General features: G+C 39.8%; 1 protein-coding gene across 1 annotated transcript; it reads right to left on the bottom strand.

Annotated features, from left to right (window-relative positions):
* Positions 1 to 689: 689 nt before the first annotated feature.
* Positions 690 to 12,302, bottom strand: LOC117518963 (SWI/SNF-related matrix-associated actin-dependent regulator of chromatin subfamily E member 1-related-like). The gene is given in 10 exon segments (XM_034180248.1): positions 690 to 1,697; positions 2,218 to 2,350; positions 2,525 to 2,740; positions 6,590 to 6,659; positions 6,777 to 6,832; positions 6,995 to 7,088; positions 7,090 to 7,116; positions 7,551 to 7,751; positions 11,850 to 11,935; positions 12,258 to 12,302. Coding segments are annotated over 9 exon segments (891 nt in total). The 5' UTR covers positions 11,931 to 11,935; positions 12,258 to 12,302; the 3' UTR covers positions 690 to 1,684.
* Between the last annotated feature and the right edge of the window lie 4,702 nt (positions 12,303 to 17,004).

The following is a 17,004-nucleotide window of genomic DNA, read 5'->3' on the forward strand; positions in this document are numbered from 1 at the left end:
TTGGGCATCAAGACTCAGTCTCAATGCTTATACAGCTGTAAATCATCTTTTAAATCCAGGTCTGTTGGCTTCCCTGCTAAACAGTCAAATATAATAACTAGAGTTGGCAAATTACAATACCACCTGAAGCTATAATGTTGAAAATCTCATAGCTCTTTGGATTATAATTGCCACATGAATCAGCTGATATTTGCAATAATTCTATGAACAAATGCAGGACAAATAGATTGACAAATTCATGGTAGGAAATGTTTTTACGATGAAAATCAGAAAAATTGTGCACAAAAAAAAAAATATATATATATATATATATATATATATATATAAAATATATATATATGCCTGGGGTCATAAGTGACCCCACTCGGTCACTTGAGGGTTAAGGAAAATCAATTAACCACATAGAGGACTGTGCAAAAGCTCTAGGCATCCCTGAGTTATTTATAATTAAAGTAGTATTTGATGCCCCTCCTGCCGCCCCATTTTTTTTATTAGCATGTCAAAAAAGGTTTTCATAATTTTTATTGTTCTTATGATGCATTAAACGTGCCTAAAGCATTTGCACAGTGCTGTAGTTTATAATGCCTGAGTTACACCTACTCATGGAGATCCAATTTATGCTTCACTGTTTGTTAGTGTGTATGCCAGTCATTTAATCTCCATAACTATTAAACAGCAAAATAGTTTTCTTAACAGAATAGTTTTATGAACATTGAAAAAAAAAATCTAATATGAATAGACAGCACAAATACAGACTACACCAAAAACATGCAACATTGCTCTTCCAATTTCCAACGCAATTTTATATGTACAGCATTTATCTCCTAGCCTGCTTCCAGTTTTTGAGGATTTTACACTATACTAACACCATCCCCACACACTAAACGCCAAATGAGATTTATTGTAAACTCATGTTCAGGCTTGATATGGGCCAATACGTACTACGTAACAGAAACAAGCCAAATCCGCATAAAGCAATTCACGATGTAAAACGCAAATTACACTTACAGAAATTTACTGCAATGCTAAAAGAGGTCATATTATCCACATTTACAGTAAGCTAAAATTAATAATGTTGCTAATGAAGAATATTACAGTTTATAAACAAAACATACCCCAAAGAAACCAAAACTACATCCAAAATGAAAAATCTACAACAAAAGAAAAGCAAATGTTACACGCTCATTCTCCCTTCAAAGAGCGCACCCCTCCCTCTGCTTCACACCAGCTGTGTGCACATACAAACCGAGGTCAGAGTTATCTCATACAACAAGCAGGAGTCGAGATACATTTGTCTGTGACAGTCAGAAATAAAACAATTTTTAAAACGCTGACGCAGGTCCATGATTTGTTTCCATTATAAGCCTTCACGTGCACAGATGAAAGAATTTGTGACTTTGGGGATATTTAACATCAAAGTCAAACTACATGAGAAGCTGAGTAAAAACTGCCTTTGAATAATACGACCCCTTTATCTAATGAACCATCTAAAACTAAGTCACATTTACAAATACAAACAAGAGTACAAATACACATTCATATAGAAGAATGCACGTTAACGACACTGTGGACTCTGATGCGTCTACAGTATGGTATTTCACTGTCCAGGTGTCAGCACACTCTGCTGAATGTCTGATATTTCCCACTTGACACAGGAATAAAGGCATCGCTGAATTAGGACTTCTTATAACTTCTCACTAAAATGGAATAAAAGTAATAAAATGACACCATTAACAGAATGCATACATACATACATACAAATATGCAGACAAATGTCATGGTTGTCAGATTTGGTCCATATGAAATCAAGCTATACCACTGAAGACAAAATGCTGAAAATAGTCTAATTTCAGTATAAAAAAAAGAAGAAAAGTTTTTGGTTTTCATGTGGGAATACAGGCAGAGACTATAATACCCGCTTCTTAGCCCTCTGCAGTCGGGCCATTATAATGAATATGTTTTACTGTACCATATACTGTTAACATACAGTATATGGTGTCCGTTTCCTTCCAATGTTGAGAACCCATAAAACAGCACAGTGTGGAGTAAACAAAGATTCAACAATGACGAACAGATCTGGTCCAAGGACAGACGAACACGTAGTTTCACTACAGGTGGCATCAGTGGCAAACTAGAAGTTTAATTCACGTTTTATATTCTGTGTCATTTCCATGGTTTGTAGAGACAAAGAGTTGGGGGGGGGGGTTAACCAGTTACCTGTCAATATGAGACAGGACATCTCGTAGCTGTGTGAGCAGAGCACGGTGCTTAAGAGGGTTGTCCTCCAGGAAACCATTCAGACGACTCAGGTACAAGTCCAGGTTTCCAAGAGATGCAGTCTCACCCGTATCTGTCAAGACAAACATTTGAAATAAATAAAAACCAGGTAGACTGGTCATTTAACAAAGCCAACATTAGAGATAGTTATATTAAAATACTACAAGTAAGCATGCCAAAATAACACAGATGCAATTTACACGTTTCATTCAAGTTTTCTTATTGTTCTATAATGCTGACTGCTAACCTGGCAGAGGGACAGATGACAGACTGTTGACCAATGTGTGCTTAATGGCCAGTAAGTGTTTGTGAAGAGCCTGGGTACGCAGCTCGTCCTGCCCTAGTTCTGCCTCTAGGCGCTCTTTAGCATTGTGCATGTCCTTTATGTGCCTCTGCAGCATCGTGTTCTGCTCTTCAAACTCAATGTTGGCCTTACGGAGACGTCGGAGCTCAGCCTCTCGAGCTGAAAACGGACAAATAGAAAACATTGGTTTGGTGACAGAATATACTTGTGTATTACATAATAAACAAGGACAACTTGAACAGGACTGGAGTAACTCACACTGTGTGTGAGCTGAAGTTAGAGAGAGAACTGTGGCAACAGTCAGTAACAACACACAATAGTCAAGTCAAACCATGAGCATGCACTGGTCCTACACCCACCACACCACGGAATCACCTTGCAGATAAAGGCAAACCACCCAGACAGACAACCATATATAGAAAGTAAAGGCACCTTGACACTTGCACGATTTGATCCCTGCACTGACACGCAATCTTGAATGCCATTGAGTAAGCTCATCTTAAACTGTGCACGTCTGTGACAGTGTACCACAAAAATTTTGAAGTGTTCAAAATTTCTGGCATGGATTAATTTCGTACCATTTGCGTGAACGAGTTGTGAATGTTGCACAACCTATTCGAAAACACTGTGTGTCACTGCGCACAGAACATCTGAACCTGAAATTAGATTATGACCGTATGTTACATATATAATAAACATAATTTTACAGATACATTATCTAGCTCATAAGAAGAAATGAAAATGCACCTAATCCATTACAACCAGTGGTGGGCACTGTTCAGCTAATCCAATAAACCGATATTTATCTAGCTAATGTTTTTGCTAGTGGATTAGCTTTTCAGATAACTTTTAAAACCATCATCGGACCATTTATCATTTTTTTCTGGTAAAGTGAGCAAAGTTTAATGGTCAAAAACGTTTGGAAACCCTAAAATCAAACATTTTAATCCCTGTCAAGTGTAGATCAGTGGTTTTGGCAGACTGGCTGTCGCTTGCTGATGATGTTTATCATTAAGCGCAAAACATGATTGGCCGGGTTGACGCAGGGAGCACTGTGGGTAGTGTAGTTCAGCTTCACTGTGAGCATCACAGTGTTATCACCTGCTCGACACTAAAACAAAAATGTACTAATTTCAACATTATTTTCATTTTATTTTCTTTGTGGCATGGGATAATTTATCCGCCAAGACTTGGTGGGAGAGAGGAGCTCTCACGGTGCACCTGTGTACATGGACTTTTCTTCACCATTTAGATAAGCAGGATGCTTTATATGGATTATTTCTTCAGATGAACCCCACTGAAACTAACAGGTAAGAATTTATATTTACTATGTGCATTTTACTCTCCCAATCAATGCATTAATGGACGTATTTTGGTTCTTTAAGCTGCAGGATTCAAAGCATGTGAAAAAAGCGGCAGCATTTAGCTCGTAAATGACGGTGGTATCTAATACCGAGAAACTGACTTCTAATACTATATATATATATATATATATATATATATATATATATATATAGTCAGTTATCTGATTGGTTATCGAAGATAACTTTTTGGTTAGCTGTGCCCACCACTGATTACATCATATATTATAAATAATTACTTGAGACAAGATTCCAAATGCGTTTCTCCACCACACGATGAGCAAAAGACAGCCTGCAGCTGTAGATAATTTCTCTGTGATTCTGGGTGATTCTGGGAGTGATGAGAGATCACCCACGTTCTGACAGCAAAATGCGTCATTGGCTAAAAAATGAAGCGGGATGCATTTGCACAGCAAACTGCGTAACAGTGCGGGAACCAAATTCATGCAAGGTTCAAGGTGCCTTTACTATCCATCTGCCACAGCTAAGTGAAATGTGGGCATCCAATGGGCCTTCTCCATCCACTGAGGTCCTCAACACTGAGGCGCATGTGTGCTGCAACACATACAGTGGGGTATAAAGTATTTAGTCAGTCCCTGATTGTGCAAGTTCTCCTACTTAGAAAGATGAGAGAGGTCTGTAATTTTCAACATGGGTACACTTCAACTGTGAGAGGACAAAATGAAAAAAAAATATCCAGGAAATCACATTGTAGGATTTTAAAATAATTTATTTGTAAATTATGGTGGAAAATAAGTATTTGGTCAATACAAAAATTCATCTCAATACTTGTAACATAATCTTTGTTGGCAATGACAGAGGTCAAAAGTTTCCTGTAAGTCTTCACCAGGTTTGCACACACTGGAGCTGGTATTTTGGCCCATTCCTCCATGCAGATCTCCTCTAGAGCAGTGATGTTTTGGGCCGTCACTGGGCAACACAGACTTTCAACTCCCTCCACAAATTTTCTATGGGGTTGAGGTCTGGAGACTGGCTAGGCCACTCCAGGACCTTGAAATGCTTTTTAACGGAGCCACTCCTTCATTGCCTGAGTGGTGTGTTTGGGATTATTGTCATGGCTGGAAGACCCAGCCATGTTGCATCTTCAATGCTCTCACTGATGGAAGGAGGTCTTGGCTTAAAATCTCATGATACATGGCCCCATTCATTATTCCCTTAACACGGATCAGTTGTCCTGTCCCCTTTGCAGAAAAACAGCACCAAAGCATGAGGTTTCCACCTCCATGCTCCACAGTAGGTATGGTGTTCTGGGATGCAACCTCAGCATTTGTCTTCCTCCAAACATGACTAGTTGAGTTTTTTACCAACTAGTCATGTTTGTTAAGTCTATTTTGGTTTCATCTGACCACATGATATTCTCCCAATCCTCTTCTGGATCATCCATATGCTCTCTGGCAAACTTCAGATGGGCCTGGACATGTACTGGCTTAAGCAGGGGGACACGCCTGGCACTGCAGGATTTGAGTACCTCTCTGCGTAGTGTGGTAGCCTTTGTTACTTTGGTCCCAGCTCTCTGCAGGTCCTTCATCAGGTCCTCTGTGTAGTTCTGGGATTTTGTTCACCGTTCTCATGATCATTTTGACCCCACGGGATGACATCTTGCGTGGAGCCCCAGATCGAGGGAGATTATCAATGGTCTTGTATGTCTTCCATTTTCTTACAATTGCTCCTACAGTTGATTTATTCACACCCAACTTGCTTGACTATGTAGATTCACTCTTCCCAGCCTGGTGCACATCTACAATTTTCTTCCTGGTGTCCATTGACAGCTCTTTGGTCTTGGCCATGGTTGAGTTTGGAGTCTGACTGTTTGAGGCTGTGGATAGGTGTCTTTTATACAGATAAGTTCCAACAGGTGCCATTAATACAGGTAACAGGTGGAGGAAAGAAGAGCTTCTTAAAGAAGTTACAGGTCTGTGAGAGCCAGAAATCTTGCTTGTTTGTGGGTGACCAAATACTTATTTTCCATTATAATTTACAAATAAATTCTTTAAAAAAAATCCTACAATGTGATTTTCTGGATTTTTTTTTCCTCATTTTATCTCTCATAGTTGAAGTGTACCAATGATGAAAATTACAGACCTCTGTCATCTTTCTAAGCAGGAGAACTTGCACAATCAGGGGACTGACTAAAGAATGTTTTTACCCGACTGTACAGAGAAATGTTCCATGTGGCCAAAAATGTCATCGCTGACTCGGCCTCACCATGCAAGGCAGATTCTTTATCCAAGTCTCCCTAAGTAACCACTTGTTTGACACAATTCCAGCAGTACCAAAGTATCCACTGAAGAGACCCAGGGCTCGACAGCAACGCTTGTCTGCATAGCATTAGTGAATGAATGGTGCTGTCAGACAAGAGCAACAGGCTCCTGTCTAGCCTGATGTACGCGCTCAGGTCTCCATTTCACACTGCTGCACTAGCAGTGATAGTCAGCGGTAAGAGCTTAGAAACAAGAGGTAGAAAGCGCACGGCAAGCTACACCAACAAACTAAACGCATCACAGCAAAACACTTTCTCACACACAAACAATAAAAAGTCAATAAATAATGGAGAAAAATGCAGCAAAATAATAGAAAGCTCCTAAATAAATAGTTTATCATGGTAACCTAATCTTGTGCGAATCACTTACCTTTGTTTGATCTAGGAACTCCTCAGTGAATATCGGGATGTCAAATCTACTTGACAAGTCAGGAACCTGGAGGATTGAAACAGAAATAGACCAAAAAGAAAAAAGCAAAAACCAGTAACTTTGTTTATTCACAAAGGAAGTGGAAATACATGTAAAATGAAATAATGTGGAACAGTTATGTACCTTGGGCAAAGTTGTTCCTGTTGTCGCAGGATTGATGAAGGCAGCCGATGTATCCTCTAAAAATGAAAAAACGTGAGCATTTTATGACTCACATCACGCTGAGTAACGGACACAATAGATCTTCTGTGCATCAGTGATGATGTGGCTACTAAAGGTACAAAGAGGTAAAAAAAGATATGTGCATGCAGCAAAACAAATTTAGGCAAATGAATTTTCACCTTTTTTAAATCTTTTGTCTTGTATCTTGGAAGTGGTGATCTGATAGGCCTCAGTCTGTTGGTACTCTTTCAGTTCCTGGGCATACTGCATCTTTTTCCCGTTCTGCCTCGTCCAGGTAGCGCTGTCAAAACATTAAACAAATCAAAATGGTTTCAATTTAAGAGACAGTTTTCTTCAAAGACAGGATCTTGGTGACTCAGAAGCACATTAAAAGTCTGCTCTTACTGGTGGTTCTCCTCCCTAACATCTCAAATTGTGGCATTTACCCTTAGGTCAATACCAAAGTGTACCCTTTTTAGGCCCTCTATTCCAACTTTTTGATGTTGAATGAGAACAATGAGCACTTAGTACAAAGTGGCGGTTTCTTTTATTTTCTTATTATATTTGATGGCAATTACATTCAAATAACTCAAGCAGGCTACATTTTTACGTCCAAAAATGTGTGTTCTTCCATCATTATTTCATTATCAAGTCAGTAGATCAAAAAGGGACAAGAGTGTATAAGAAACAGATGGATGTTTAATGATATGTAGAACATGTAAAACACTGAGCTACCTGTTTGTCACTTGGAGCTAATCGTGTCCACTCTGCTCCAAGCCTCTTGGTGATTTCTGGAAACGTCAAGTCAGGGTATCGGGCCCGCATGTGTTCCCGTCGCTCATTCAGGAACCGGACATATCCAGTTACTGGAGCCTTGGGACCATTTGGGAGCACCTTCTTTCTTTTCTTTCCCTTTGGCCAACCTCTCTTCTTTGGCTGTACACAGATGCAGAAACACAATTATAGTCCTCGTAAGAATGATTGGCACACCTGAACTTTTGGTACAAAATTTAAATGTGATTAGAAAATAAAATGCAAATGAAACCCATTTTTTTGAAATGTCCAAGATACTTGAACAGCAAAAAAACACCCCCCCCAAAAAAACAACCCTTTCATATTGTAGAATTAACAGAACACAAACAGAAAATCTATGTTAGAAATTATTGGCACCACTGGATGAATTTTGTGAATTTTGCAGTAAATCATCATCACTTTTTCAGTTTTGTTTTGGTATGTGAGAGCATGGACCATGAACATCTCCAAGTCACTGAATGCGTCTAGGACTTCATTTACCTCAATCATTAACTAACAGAAACAGTATGGCACTGCATGGTGAACCTGTCTGGTGTCGCAACTCTTAGAAACTGAATGACTGCATAAGACTGAGACTCATAAGGAAAGCCACCAAGACACCCATGACATCTTAGGAGATACAAAGGAGCTGTGGCTGTGATCCCATGCAAACATTTCTTGTACCACTCCATGGTTCTATGTCTTTCTGTACTGTAGGATTCATGCTTTAGGCTACATCTTCTGTACCCATAGACACTTTTTTTAAATTTTTTACCTTATGATGTAACAGCTTGATAATCCCCCCCACCCACACACACACACACACACACACACACACACACACACTTCTCAGCTGAAGTATACACTGACATGATCGAGAATCTATTCCCATTGGGAGGCCAAGTAAATTATGAGAACAGCTGCTGATCACCTTTTCTTAATTCTTATTTCACCAATTTAACACGTACGGCAGCTTTTTTCCGGTGTCACCGACCGAGTGGTCTCCTCTAAAAACTGGTTTGCCTGCCTTCACTGCGCATGTTGACTGAGTCTTCCATCTTTTATTATGAATTAATGCTGAGTTTATGTGGAAATGATTGTTGCAGAAACGCTTCAGATATCTGTCACTGAGACAGATGATGACTGGAATGCAGTTTGAAGCAGAAACGAGGTGATAATTAGTGAATCACTGCCGATGCTCAGAAATGACGCTGCTGATGGTCCAAAATGACACATGCACAGTGAAGGCAGGGCTGACCAATTTTTAGGGAGAATCATTCAGTCAGCAACATCAGTTTTGCATACAATTCTTTCCTAGTATTTTCTTTTCCTCCTGCTCAGGTTGATTCTTGTGCGCATGCACAAGTGCGAATTAATTTTGTGAGAACAGGAACACAAAACAGGTATGGGGCTATTGTTAAGGAAAGGGGTAGAGGTAGGGTTCAAAATACAACCCCTGGCAAAAATTATGGAATCACTGGCCTCGGATGATGTTCATTCAGTTGTTTAATTTTGTAGAAAAAAAGCAGATCACAGACATGACACAAAACTAAAGTCATTTCAAATGGCAACTTTCTGGCTTTAAGAAATCAAGAAAAAAAGATTGTGACAGTCAGTAACGGTTACTTTTTTAGACCAAGCAGAGGAAAAAAAATATGGAATCACTCAATTCTGAGGAATAAATTATGGAATCACCCTGTAAATTTTCATCCCCCCAACTAACACCTGCATCAAATCAGATCTGCTCGTTGTGTTGTGTGTTGGGGGGTTTGGCTGGGCATTTTGGTGTTGTTTTCTTTTCTTTGCTCTCCAGGTGGTATGCAAACTGTTTTTTTGTCTGTGGAGAAGGTGCTGGCAGAAGAGTGCTTCACCCTCATCAGCATTATTGGCTGCACTTGTGGAGGATGTTCACGTGCAGGCCTAATGACTTGCAGCACCTGTGGATGATGCTCACGTGCAAACTTATAAAGACTTTCAGCTGAAGCAGATAATGAGATGGCGTTCTGCATTTAAGCCATGAGTGATTCGAGCAGAATTGCCGGGAACTCGACCTTGTGACGTTCATTTGTGAGACGCTGAGGACCGCGCCTGGGTTTGACACATCGTGCTTGTGAAGGAGGACGGGTGAGGGACACATGCTGTCAGCACACATCAGAGGTGATGATTGTCTGAATAAGTGTTAACAGTAATTTGGTATTTTGTTACGCAGTATATTTGAACATTGATGAGAACTGTGCAGCTCGCTTCTCACTGCCGTGATGTACGGAATGATGATCCTCCACCTGTTGTGAGAAGCTGCTCATTTACATAAAGCCTAAATTCAGACCTGAATGTGTTGCTGATAGTGTGTGCCTTTGAAGGATATTTGTTGTAGCTGTTGACTTACCTCACCTTTTCCATCCTTCACAGAGTCAGTTTGTCGTGTCCACCTGGGGGGTGTTCGGCGGTGAGTCTGGGTCCGGAAGCGTCGGGCTTCGATCCATTTGGGCGCTGGAGAGCGTGCCGTCCTTCACCTCGCCAGACAACCGCACATTTATGTCGTACACAATTATTGCACAGAAGGGAAATAAATTTGTTTTGTTTTTGGAACCGCTTTCTGGTTATTTTAGCGCTGGGTTCAGTCAGACGCTGGTCGCGCTCCTCAACTCACATCTGCACATAACACGTTGACACTGACCCTATGCCATGACATTGACCCTATGTGTCTTTTTGCAAGGAATGTTATCAGTTTTTGCTCTATGGCAAGATGCATTATCATCTTGAAAAATGATTTAATCATCCCCAAACATCCTTTCAATTGTCCAAAATATCAACGTAAACTTGTGCATTTATCATCAATGACTGTGGAAATTTACATGTTCTCTTCAGGCAGTCATCTTTATAAATCTCACTGGAATGGCACCAAACAAAAGTTCCAGCATCATCACCTTGCCCAATGCAGATTCGAGATTCATCACTGAATATGACTTTCATCCAGTCATCCACAGTCCACGATTGCTTTTCCTTAGCCCATTGTAACCTTGTTTTTTTCTGTTTAGGTGTTAATGATGGCTTTTGTTTAGCTTTTCTGTATGTAAATCCCATTTCCTTAGGCGGTTTCTTACAGTTCGGTCACAGACGTTGACTCCAGTTTCCTCCCATTCGTTCCTCATTTGTTTTGTTGTGCATTTTTGCGATTTTTGAGACATATTGCTTTAAGTTTTCTGTCTTGACGCTTTGATGGCTTCCTTGGTCTACCAGTATGTTTGCCTTAACAACCTTCCCATGTTGTTTGTATTTGGTCCAGAGTTTAGACACAGCTGACTGTGAACAACCAACATCTTTTGCAACATTGCGTGATGATTTAACCTCTTTTAAGAGTTGATAATCCTCTCCTTTGTTTCAATTGACATCTCTCGTGTTGGAGCCATGATTCATGTCAGTCCACTTGGTGCAACAGCTCTCCAAGGTGTGATCACTCCTTTTTAGATGCAGACTAACGAGCAGATCTGATATGATGCAGGTGTTAGTTTTGGGGATGAAAATTTACAGGGTGATTCCATAATTTTTTCCTCAGAATTGAGTGATTCCATATTTTTTTCCTCTGCTTGGTCTAAAAAAGTAACCGTTACTGACTGCCACAATCTTTTATTCTTGATTTCTTATAGTGTTTCTTAAAGCCATAAAGTTGCCATTTGAAATGACTTTAGTTTTGTGTCATGTCTGTGATCTGCTTTTTTTCTACAAAATTAAACAACTGAATGAACAACCTCCGAGGCCGGTGATTCCATAATTTTTGCCAGGGGTTGTAGTAAATTTTGGGCATGCGTGTCAGAGAAAGAAAAATATAGTGTCTCGTGCGCTTGATTTCAGTGCGGAAGGTTCCTGGTTCAAATCCCACCCCTGCTACATTTCTCCATAAAGTGTGGAGTTGCGTCAGGAAGGTCATCTGGTGTAAAACCTGTGCAAAATCAACATGCAGATCACCTTGGATCTGCTGTGGGGACCCAAGGAGCAGCCAAAGGGACTTAGTATGGTAACTTGTTTCCAAGGCGTAAGTATTGAATATTTCATAAAAGTCTCCCAAAGAGCTGCACTGGAACAAAAGAGGTGAACCACTAGTCTGCACAAGCACCAATTTTTTTTTTTAATCCAAAACAGAACTTTTTTCAAATACCGTTATCTGGCATTGAATTTATTTGATATCAATTCGAAAATAAAACCGCTAACACATAAAGTCCCGTGTGTGACAGAGTTTCTCACCTCGTCCTGTAAGTGATCCAGTGACTGTGAACTTTTAGCCCGCTGCAGGGACTCATTCTGCTCTTGTTTGATTCCTCCCATGAGTTCTGTTCAAATCAATGTAGGGGAGGAAATAAAACGAGAATTAGCCGCTCGGCATTGTGCACAATCAGATCCCTGAGGAAAATACACGGGAAACAGAAAATAGGAGATTCTTCTTTAATTTTGTAACAGTGACGTCGTGTCTCTAAACTCGCTGCTAGCTACTGAGGCTAACGACAACAAAAGGAAAGCGCTTGCTTCTCACACCAAATAATAATAATAATAATGAAGGAAACACAATGTTAACCCCTTTCACATTTTAACTTCTCAAAACAACGACTGTTTTATTTGAAGCATATATAGTTATATCTACGTGTTATTACTCACCAACCGCCTATGCTGTAAGCTAACAGGAAGCGCAACCTGCTTGACACGGGACTTGACGAGAGCACTCACGTGGTTGTTTTTGCTAGACGTATATATATATATATATGTGGCTTTTTCTAATCATATGTACGAAGCCCAGAACGTGACGTCATGATAAATTCAATTCAGGTACGTCGCTGCCACATTTAAATGGACTATAAATATAAATAGCGCTTTTCCATCTGCATCAGAGCATCAAAGCGCTTTACAATTATGCCTCACATTCACCCCGATGTCAGGGTGCTGCCATACAAGGCGCTCACTACACACTGGGAGCAATAGGAGATTAAAGGCCTTGCCCAAGGGCCCTTAGTGATTTTCCAGTCAGGCTGGGATTTGAACTCATGATCTTCTGAACTCAAGCCCAACACCTTAACCGCTAGATCATTTAACGTTTAGACGTTTAAAAATACGACCCCTTTACTTTCGTCAAAGAGACAAATCACGTTCCAAATCTAAAAAAAAAAAAAAAAAAAAAAAAAAAAAAAAAAAAGCAAGGTTGTAGGTCTATTGGCGTACTAGCATGAAAACCCAAGCTACCAGTGATCAATTTGCTAAAACCTAATTACACATTAATTAATCTTTACAGAAATTGACGGGCGACCAAAATGAGGTAGTTTCAATCCCTCTAGGGTCAGTCTTTGGCACCCGTCTGTTTATAATTTTTATCACTGAAGTTGGTGAGATGTTATCAAATGTAAATTATGTTTTTATGCTGATGATTTAGTTGCTTATTTCTTTGGTTCTACATCTGAAAAGGCCACATAGTCGATCCAGTTGAGAGTTGACCATGCTGTCTCACTTTAGTGAACTTAAACTCACCTTGAACACAAAAGACAATGTTTCTGGACATACACACAAAAAAGTCACGATGGCCCTCAGCAGAACTCATTCAGGCCAACTTGTAGAAAGGTACCCAACCATAACCCTGATCCACAGGACAGACCAGGAAAGAAGAAATTGGTCTGTATAAGACATTTACCATTGACTAAATATAGGTACATAATTTATATGCAAGCTTCGTAACAATGTTTAAAATCAATGGACAGTTTTTATCCCAGTGGTTTGAGGTTCATCACAGGTGGTAAGCTCAGAACTAACCACTGTGACCTGTAGGCTTTGGCTAGCTGGTCTTCCCCTGACAGTTTGCAGGTTAATACACTGACTTTGCTATTTTAAATCAGTTACTTTTATATTTATTTTTTGTCTCCAGACTCACTGGGGAAAGTGGCTAGTGTTCGTGATGGGCAGATCAATACCAGCGTTAGTACTGATAGCGATCGATACCAGTTTAGTTTCAGTTTCTCCTCTGTGTGCACTGCTGTGTTCAGAAAAGCACTGAAGGGAGAAATTTTATTTGTTTTTATTGTAGTTTCTGAACACTGAAAAAATGATTTAATTTGTTCTCAAGTATAATTTTGTGCACTAAGAGGAAAATCCAGATATGGTAATGTAAAAGTTGTTTTGTTACCGTATGTTGTTTAATATATATTGTGTCCTGCTGCTTCATTCCAATGGCAGCAGCCCCATCATCTCCACATTATTCAGTGAGGACACAGTTGTTTTGCCAAGGTTTGGCTGCACCCTTCGACCAGACTCAGCCTTTGTACGCCCATGATTGAGAACATGGCCTACAAGTATGGCTCATCTCATCAGGAACGCACACACGTCCTCGGCCTCTTCCTTTGTTTTGCCTCCCAACTCCTCACTCTTCTTCTCTCTGGCTGTTGACTCCATCCAATTCCTTGTCCTTCCAATGCCAGACACTGTAACATTGTGTTGTGATCCAGCTATACAGTGGGGCCAAAAAGTATTTTGTCAGTCCCTGATTGTGCAAGTTCTCCTACTTAGAAAGATGAGAGGTCTGTAATTTTCAACATGGGTACACTTCAACTGTGAGAGACAAAATGGGGGAAAAAAAAAAAAAAAAAAAAAATCCAGGAAATCACATTGTAGGATTTTTAAAGAATTTATTTGTAAATTATGGTGGAAAATAAGTATTTGGTCAATAACAAAAATTAATCTCAATACTTTGTAACATAATCTTTGTTGGCAATGACAGAGGTCAAACATTTCCTGTAAGTTTTCACCAGGTTTGCACACACTGTAGCTGGTATTTTGGCCCATTCCTCCATGCAGAACTCCTCTAGAGCAGTGACATTTTGGGGCTGTCACTGGGCAACAGACTTTCAACTCCCTCAACAAATTTTCTATGGGGTTGAGGTCTGGAGACTGGCTAGGCCACTCCAGGACCTTGAAATGCTTTTCAACCCACTCCTTTGTTGCCCGAGCAGTGTGTTTGCAATCATTGTCATGCTGGAAGACCCAGCCATGTTGCATCTTCAATGCTCTCACTGATGGAAGGAAGTTTTGGCTTAAAATCTCACGATACATGGCACCGTTCATTCTTTCCTTAACACAGATCAGTTGTCCTGTCCCCTTTGCAGAAAAACAGCCCCCAAGGATCATGTTTCCACCCCCATGCTCCACAGTAGGTATGGTGTTCTTGGGATGCAACTCAGCATTCTTCTTCCTCCAAACATGACTAGTTGAGTTTTTAATCAGCTAGTCATGTTTGTCAAGTCTATTTTGGTTTCATCTGACCACATGATATTCTCCCGATTCTCTTCTGGATCCCCCATATGCTCTCTGGCAAACTTCAGACAAGCCTGGACATGTACTGGCTTAAGCAGGGGGACACGCCTGGCACTGCAGGATTTGAGTCCGTCTCTGCGTAGTGTGTAGCCTTTGTTACTTTGGTACCAGCTCTCTGCAGGTCATTCATCAGGTCCCTCTGTGTAGTTCTGGGATTTTTGTTCACCGTTCTCATGATCATTTTGACCCCACAGGATGACATCTTGCGTGGAGCCCCAGATCGAGGGAGATCATCAATGGTCTTGTATGTCTTCCATTTTCTTACAGTTGCTCCCACCGTTGATTTATTCACACCAACCTGCTTGCTGATTGTAGATTCACTCTTCCCAGCCTGGTTCAGGTCTACAATTTTCTTCCTGGTGTCCTTCGACAGCTCTTTGGTTTTGGCTGTGGATGAGTTTGGAGTCTGGCTGTTTGAGGCTGTGGACAGGTGTCTTTTATGCAGATAACGAGTTCCAACAGGTGCCATTAATACAGGTAACAGGTAGAGGACAGAAGAGTTTCTTAAAGAAGAAGTTACAGGTCTGAGAGCCAGAAATCTTGCTTGTTTGTGGGTGACCAAATACTTATTTTCCACTATAATTTACAAATAAATTCTTTAAAAATCCTACAATGTGATTTTCTGGATTTTTTTTCTCATTTTGTCTCTCATAGTTGAAGTGTACCTATGATGAAAATTACAGACCTCTGTCATCTTTCTAAGTAGGAGAACTTGGACAATCAGGGACTGACTAAATACTTTTTGGCCCCACTGTACTTGCCATGCACATGCAACTTGCCTTTGCATGGATGTACCAAAGCATTTGCAACTTGTTCAAAGAAACGAGAAACTTTTTTTATGTGCACAAGTGGACACAATGTTGTGAAGATTAAACAGGTAGTTTTGAGAATTTCAATTCTGATCTGAGAAATGTACCAAAAAGGATCTGAGAAAAACTGTAAACTTATTTGAACTGATATGCAATGTTAGAATAAATGTCATTCATAGGTGTGCAGATGAGGTTTTAGATGATGAAATAATCCATTTGAATAATTTTTTAATTATTACGTCCATTGGCGTAATTTATTTGTCTGCCTGTTATCAGGATTATGTCAAAATTACTGCACAGATTTTGATGAAATCTTTTTCCACAGACGATATTAAGCCACGGAAGTCTCCACTGAATTTTGGAGGTGATCCGGATTTGGATTGACAGATGTCAGAAATTTTGGATTGCTCTTGTTTATTGTTAGATTTATTTATTAATTACATTTTTAACCTTTCATCATATTTTTTTTAATATTTCATTATCACCACCATAATTTGCTCACTTTTTAACTTTTAATGCTTGGTTGTTGTTGCAGTCTTTTATCTGTTATTTGTGATCCGTACCTGTGAGCTATGAGACACCTGAACGTCCCCGAGGGGATTAATAAAGTATCTATCTATCTGAACAATCTGAACACTGCATGCCAGTGCTGCACTACCAGGTATCAGAGAGAATGAAACAGCTAAGACTGAACTAAATTGTTACTGAGCCAATATGACACCTGAACCACTTGGGTCGGAATATATATATATATATATATATATATATATATATATATATATATATATATCCAATCCACTTTATTTATATAGCACATTTAACAACAAAAACGTTCCAAAGTGCTGCACATACAGTAGAATTACGATAGATAAAACCCCAAGTCAAGAAAAAAAAAAAAAAAAAAAAATTAACAATAAAAATAACTAAAATGTGCAAGATAAATAAATAAATACATACAGCATACAAAAGATAAAACCAATAAAATCTACCAAAATAAAACACCAATAAAACAGAGGACCACACAACTCACGCAGTGTTAAAAACCAGAGAATAAAAGTGGGTCTTCAGACGAGTCTTAAACACTCCACTGTGGGGCTGTTCGGACATGGAGGGGCAGAGCGTTCCAAAGTCTGGGGCCAGCCACAGAGAAAGCCCTGTCCCCCTGGTTTTAAGTCTCGTCTTGGGTACCACGAGCTGGAAATGGCCCTCAGACCTCAGAGCACGTGCCGGAGAGTAAATTTGTA

Source organism: Thalassophryne amazonica, chromosome 10, assembly GCF_902500255.1.
Source record: "Thalassophryne amazonica chromosome 10, fThaAma1.1, whole genome shotgun sequence".
NCBI lineage: Eukaryota > Metazoa > Chordata > Actinopteri > Batrachoidiformes > Batrachoididae > Thalassophryne > Thalassophryne amazonica.